General features: G+C 36.2%; 1 protein-coding gene across 1 annotated transcript in view; it reads left to right on the top strand.

The window, feature by feature from the left end:
• LOC107730304 (solute carrier family 25 member 46-like) overlaps positions 1–2,117 on the top strand; it is an 18,161-nt gene extending 16,044 nt beyond the window's left edge. The window contains exon 7 of the mRNA XM_016541093.1: positions 848–2,117. Coding sequence (XP_016396579.1) covers positions 848–1,433 — 586 coding nt within the window. The 3' untranslated portion in view covers positions 1,434–2,117. The remainder of the gene's footprint in view (positions 1–847) is intronic.
• The last annotated feature ends 4,881 nt before the right edge of the window (positions 2,118–6,998 follow it).

Genomic DNA, 6,998 nt, shown 5'->3' with positions numbered 1-6,998 from the left:
AATATTTCCACATGGTGAGGTAGATATGTGGGGGCGTGTTAGAACGAGGCGTTTTAGGGGGGCGTGGCAGAGTCTTAACTTTGATAAAGATTATCTCTTTGGTTTTGAGACTTTAGTCTTTGCAACTTCAGGGATCTTATCTATGCACAATCAGCTTGTAACACTCCAAAGAGAAAGGAAAACTTGAAATCGCAACATATGACCCCTTTAAAAAAAAAAAAGTTTCTCACAAAGGCTGCATTTATTTGATCAAAAATACATTAAACTCAGAAATGTTGTGAAATATTATTACAACTTAATAATAATGTAATTTATTCCTGTGTTGGCCAAGCTGAATTTTCAGAAGCCTTTACTCCAGTTTTCAATGTCACATTATCCTTATGCTGCTTAATGTTGTTGTGGAAATGGTGAAGAAAGTTGAATTAATAGAAAGTTGAAAAGAATAGCATTTATTTGAAATAGAAATATACAATTAAATGCATCCTTGCTGAATATTATTATTAATTTCTTTTAAGAAAAAATCCGATTGACCCCAAACTTTTGAACAGAAGTGTAAATAGTTCAATATTAAACAATTTCCTTTTAAACAGTGTGTTTTATTTCTTAGATTAAACATTTTGAATCAACAATGGCTGCTGGTTGTCATAGTGGTTTCTCTGATTGGGGGGAAAAAAAAGTGATACTTGTATTAAATATATCCCTTTTATATACAGCATATACATAAATATAATGAAATTTTGTCAAAAAAGCTGTCAAATAATGAGGATTTTTGTTGTTGTTGTTGTTGTTGTTATATCGCCCAGCCTGACTTCATTTAGTGTTTCCTCTTGATGTTTCCTCACCAGAGTGAAATAATCCGAGACAACCCCGGCATCCTGGATTGTGTGAAAGAGGGTATCGGGCGAGTTATGGGGATGGGAGTGCCTCACAGCAAGCGTCTCCTTCCTCTCTGGAACCTGCTGTTCCCCACGGTCCTCCACGGCATCCTCCACTATGTTATCAGTTCCAGCGTGCAGCGGCTGGTTCTTTACCTGCTGCGGCGTCGGAATAATGGCTCACCAAAGCACTCGTCCCCTGACTCGCAAGCGGACGCGGTCCAGTCTATGCTGGAGGCATACTTCCCTGAGCTCATGGCCAGCTTTGCTGCCAGCCTGTGTGCAGATGTGCTGCTGTTTCCTTTGGAAACGGTGTTGCACAGGCTGCATATCCAGGGAACACGCACTATCATCGACAACACTGACCTGGGTTTCGAGGTTTTGCCCATTAACACACAGTATGAAGGAATGAGGGACTGTATTAATGCTATTCGGCGTGAGGAGGGCACCATGGGCTTCTACAAGGGCTTCGGCTCCATCGTGGTGCAGTACTCGCTTCATGCCGCAGTTCTGCAGATCACCAAGATGATCTACTCGACGCTGCTGCGAAATGCTTAAGTAGAATGATTCGGAAAACATCGATTCCTTCCTAATTCGCCTCAAAGAGTTGGACATTCCAAAAATGTGTCCTAATATGAATTGATAATTGCAGATATTGAGGTTTTCTTCACCTCTTCCTGTGATTTGTCAGTCTACTTGCGTACGTTGTTTCATAAAGCACTGGTTGTCTTGTTGATTGCACAACACATTTATGCAAAATAGTCAGTATGCTTTCACATTAGCACTGGATTTAAATTATTATTATGGTGACCCCCAACTATCCACTAGCGCCAAAACATGTCTAATATTTCTGAAACACCGACTTTTGTAATTATATTCCCATACTGTTTTCTCCATTTCATCAGTGGCCACCAGGTTTCATAATGTGGTGTGTGTGAATGTGATTGTTCTTCTTTTGGCAACAATGGTTTAAGACCTGTGCCCAGTTCTTAAAGAAATTATGTCATTAAATTATTATTTGCACCTCAGTGAAACTTGTGCCAGTGTTTCAAACAGTGAAAAGGTTTCTGTTTGCCAGGTTTAACATGATATAAGAGATTAAAAATTCAGTTCATTGAATTGGAAGCCATTATATACACAAGAATGCATGTGTAGAATTAACGTACCTCTGGTTGCTGGGTGAGTAAATAATCAAGTTCTCATTTATTGGGCACCATGCTTAAAATAAATGTCTAAAATCTGTTTTGTGTGAACCTTGCGTAGTTATTATTATTATTATTATTATGACTTGCCGTAGCATGTTACATACTAAAGCAATAAGCCCCAAGAAGCCGTGGTTTACAGTGAATTAATAACAGCTAAGGAGCGTTGTTAAATCCCCTTAGCTGTTATAAATTCACTGCAAACCACGGCTTCATGGGGCTTATTGCTTTTATAAAATGGTTATTCCATGTACGTAGTAAGATTTCACAGAATAAAACGGAGCAAATAAAGTGTAATGATATCAATAAAAATGGTATTCTTCCACCAAACAATGTAGTTTCTCAGAAACGGTTGTAATTTGTGGTTCCAACAAAGTGGTTGCCGAGCAACACAGAAGTAAACAAAGGTGTATGTTTGTAGTGTAATTTACAACAGCTTCGAACGGGGCTCAACCAATCAGAATCAAGGACCGGAACTATCCGTTTTATAAATAAAATAAAAACAATGATGAATAGGCAAGATATTGTAGCCTATGCACTTTTTTTTTTTTATTAATAGCAAGGGTGCATATAAATGGTCAAAAGATTTCTATTTCAAATAAATTCAGCTTTTTTGAACTTTCTATTCATTAAAGAATCCTGAGAAAATTCATCACAGTTTCCACCAAAATATGAAGCAGTACAACTGTTTTCAACATTGACATCAATAAGAGATGTTTCTTGAGCACCAAATCAGCATATTAGACTGATTTCTGAGGGATCGTGTGAGACGCTAAAAACTCTGCTGAAAATTCAGCTTTGCATCACATTCATAAATAGAATTTTTAAATATATTAAAATAGAATATTTCACAATATTACTGTTTTATTGTAATATTGTGAATCTTGCGAACACCCAACGTTTTGAACAGTAGTCTAGATCTAAGTTGGCTGTTGACATTTCTTCCACCATTATTGTCCAGGAAAAAGATCCAGTTCATTGAACACACATAGTGGGGCATGTTGTCACAGTATGTTGGGTAAGTTGTAACAATGTAAACCCACCATTAAACAGTCTTTTATAATGGGCCAAGCTGATTGGTGCTCTGCCTGTAATCCATCAGCCAATGAGCTTGATTTAAATATTCTTGCTTCAGTGTTTGCTGCAGCTGCGGCCTGCCATCAGGAATTCCTCTCTAATGTGCTGAGAATATTGGCTGGACCGGGAACAAATACAGCTGGTAAACTTGAGCAGCAGCCGAACACATGCCTCAGTGGTTGAAGCGCATTGTCGGGGCTTCGTGTTTTGTGTTTGTTGAGTGGATATATGTCTGTGTTTGTGTTTGTGTCTCAGCAGTAGCAAGTCTCTGTTCTTGTCTAGTCTAGCAACACCAGGTCTACTAACTCCATCATAAACGTTCACACCAAGAGTTGTCACGACTGAACTGTGTGTACAGGAAATATAAAGTTACAATTCTCAATATTTAAAGTCATTCTTTAACCTGTTTTAAGTGCTTACAGATGAATCAGACAATGACAGAAGGATTTGTGTTTACACACGATTGGAAAGCAATCAGTGGTTTGTCCCGTATGACATCAGAACATTTGAATGCTCCTCCTGGCAAGTGTTGCTGCTTGGTGCAAAGAAGTGTTTGACATGAGCCAGCACAACACTATCAGAGGTGTTTACATGCTGTGCAAAGTCTATGTGCTTGAGGTGTGGGTACACGCACAAATGATTTTGGAGCTTTTAGTCTTTATAGTAGTTTTTAGGACATCGATTATTGACTTTTATGATGTTTGTTTCATGTATGTTTCTGCAGTTTCTCTTTTCTGAGAAAATGGACTCATTTCAAAAGCACAGATTTCTGTCTAATCAGATGCTCTCTTGAATATCTCTCCTCTTTACTTGGGGGGATGTATTTACCGATTCACATAGAAATATTAATATTTACTTTATTTCCAGAAGCACTGAAAAACAAATCTTAAACTAATAACTACATCTTAAACTAATAACTAACTAAATAAATAAATAGGGGAAAAACAGAATAGAAATTGTAATATTGTACTTCATTTTATTTTCCAGATGCATGAAATAAGAAATCTTACACGCATCTTAAACTGGACTTTAGCTGGAAACTCTTCAAAATTGCAGAATATACAAGAGATGGAAAGAGACAGCTGTGTAAGAACAAATAGATTACATTTCAATTATTAATATCAATTAATATTAGTACTATTCTTAATATTGTTTTCTTAATTTTATGTTAAAATTGTATGTAAAAACTCTCACAAATATGTCTGAAGTGGCTATGTATTCTAGGATCCCCACAACCCTACATAGTTTGGAAAATGGATGGATGGATGATGGTAAAATGTGCACAGCATGAAAGTTTTGTTTTGATTTGCTGAATTATGCCATTTTGCCCAATTATTTACAAGAAAGTATAAAAAGAGGAAGTTATACATTTAAAATCAAGTCCATTTTGGCAGTTGTCCATAAACACTGATGATTTTTAGTCAAGGAGATCTCATGACACAATTGAACAAGCATGATTTTAGGGCCATCAGATTGATTACATGTTTAGTAAAAAGTTTGGTGGAGCGTAAGACCCTCCTTTCAAAAACATAAAAAATGGATACAAACGTCAATGTTTTGAACAGTACACTCTGAAAAAAAGGTACAGAAGCTTTATACACTGGGGCAGCACCTTTTCAAATAGTACAAATATGTACTAATTAGGTACTACACTCTAAAAAATGCTGGGTTAAATACAACCCAGTGCTGGGTAAAATAGGGACAAAGCCAGCAATTGGGCTGTTTTGACCCAGCGGTTTACCCAGAAGGTTGGGTTACTATCCAGAAGGTTGGGTTAAACATTTAACTCAACCGCTGGGTCAAAATAGCCCAATTGCTGGGTTTGTCCCTATTTTACCCAGCACTGGGTTGTATTTAACCCAGCATTTTTTAGAGTGTAATATGCATACTTTAGCCACAAATATGTACCTTTAAGGTACCAAATTACCTTATGTACCTATATGCAGTCTTTGGGGGTACATAAGGTACAAAGTTGTATTATTTTGAAATGGTACTTTTATGCTGGGATTTTACGCTAATCATCTGCCCTAGTGACAGCTCTTGTTTCTTTTTCTTTTTTTCTCTCTCTCTCTGAGAGTGCAGAGTTTATCTATACATGCTGGCTGTTAGCCACTGTTCAGAAAGATCTACCGATGTTTTTGTTTTCATTATGTGATATGGTAATTTTGAAGCAAATATGTAAAGCAGACCTACCTTGTCAATGGTCGTTGCCCTTATTGAGAAAAGTTTGGAATTCAGTTTCTGTATTGGCTCATAGTAAACCTTAATGGTTTACCTTAAACATTTCTTTAAGCATTTTTGAGTATTTGCACAATTATTGTCCAGGAAAAAGATCCAGTTCGTTGAACACACACAGCAGGGCAATGGTTGTTACAATGGGAACCTGCCATTAAGCATTTGGGCCAGAGTTTCCCACCTGAGTTGCAATTTAACACACATTTAAAAATGTGATATGTTTTTTGGTTCTTAAAAAAAGTTTTTTATGAGATTGTATCAACTCTTATCTTATTTTGTGGGACAGCTATAGTGATCTTTATCAAACCTGATTTGAAACACCACAACAAATACATCATAGAAAATTTGCATTGCAATATTTGTTCCTGAGTATGATATTTGTTCTTGATTGCTTAGAATTAAAAAAATATCCATACATATGCCTGCTTTGCCCTTTCTGTGTGATTCTGTCACATCTGTGGAATTCCTACGAAAATGTGTGGGGTGAAGACAAGCAATGTGATTTGAGTCATCGTGTATAATAAGCATTTATCTGTCACACACATAATCTTTCATGAGGTAAAACTTGTACTCAGTTTGGTATATAAATAGAGGTGTCTTTTGTGATTTGCAATAGTGTTCAAAGATGGACAGCAGAAAGCGTTATGGTAAGATCTGTTTCCTTTGCATTATTCTACTGCAGCATGTGTCGTAATTTTTTTCTTATCTCTTTGACATTTTTTTTTTTCTCACAGAGTTGTTGCTTGTAGTTCTCACATTACACTTCGTCGGGTCAAATCAAGGATGGCAAAAGACAGAAAGCCTCAGAACTATTCACAAAGATGCTCTTAACTTAATAAAACCTCATATGGAGGTATGTCTGTATGCTGGTATTTTTCATATTTGTCATGCAAGTAATTGTAATGTTTCGGTTTTTTTTTCAATTCTTGTTTAATGACCTGGTTAAACCTTATATGCATTTTTCCCTGCCAGAAACATGGATTGTCTTGTGCGCCAATAGTAAGTTATTCATTTCACAAATAGTACGTGCATGTTAAACGTTAAACTACTACTAAATAAATACATATTGTGAAAAAAGACAATAGAAATTATAATATTGCCTATGCTGCATTTACCTTTTGTTTTCCAGAGGCATGTAAGAAGACATCCTTCATGCATCTTTCACTGGACTTTAATTGGAAACTGTTCGGTGTTGCAGGAAATACAACAGATGATAAGAGACAGCAGTGTAAGAAAAAATGTGTTACATTACAATTACTAATAATATTAACATTCAGAACAAAAGCAGGTCCCACTTTATATTAAGTGGCCTTAACTACTATGTACTTACATCAAAAAATAAGTACAATGTACTTATTGTGTTCATATTGTATTGCAAAACACTTTTGCTGCTATTGAGGTGAGATGTGGGTAAGGTTAGGGACAGGTTTGGTGGTAAGGGTAGGTTTAAGGGTGGGTTAAGGTGTAAGGGATGGGTCAACTGTGTAATTATAAATGTAATTACAGATGTAATTACATGCAGATATTTTTCAAATATAAATACAATGTAAAAGCATGTATGTACACAATAAGTGCATTGTACCAAATAATTAATTTAAATGTAAGTACA

Source organism: Sinocyclocheilus rhinocerous, unplaced genomic scaffold (assembly GCF_001515625.1).
Source record: "Sinocyclocheilus rhinocerous isolate Xijiao unplaced genomic scaffold, SAMN03320098_v1.1 scaffold127, whole genome shotgun sequence".
NCBI lineage: Eukaryota > Metazoa > Chordata > Actinopteri > Cypriniformes > Cyprinidae > Sinocyclocheilus > Sinocyclocheilus rhinocerous.
Note: the sequence above shows the minus strand (reverse complement) of the source record. Positions and strands in the feature narration are given on the sequence as shown.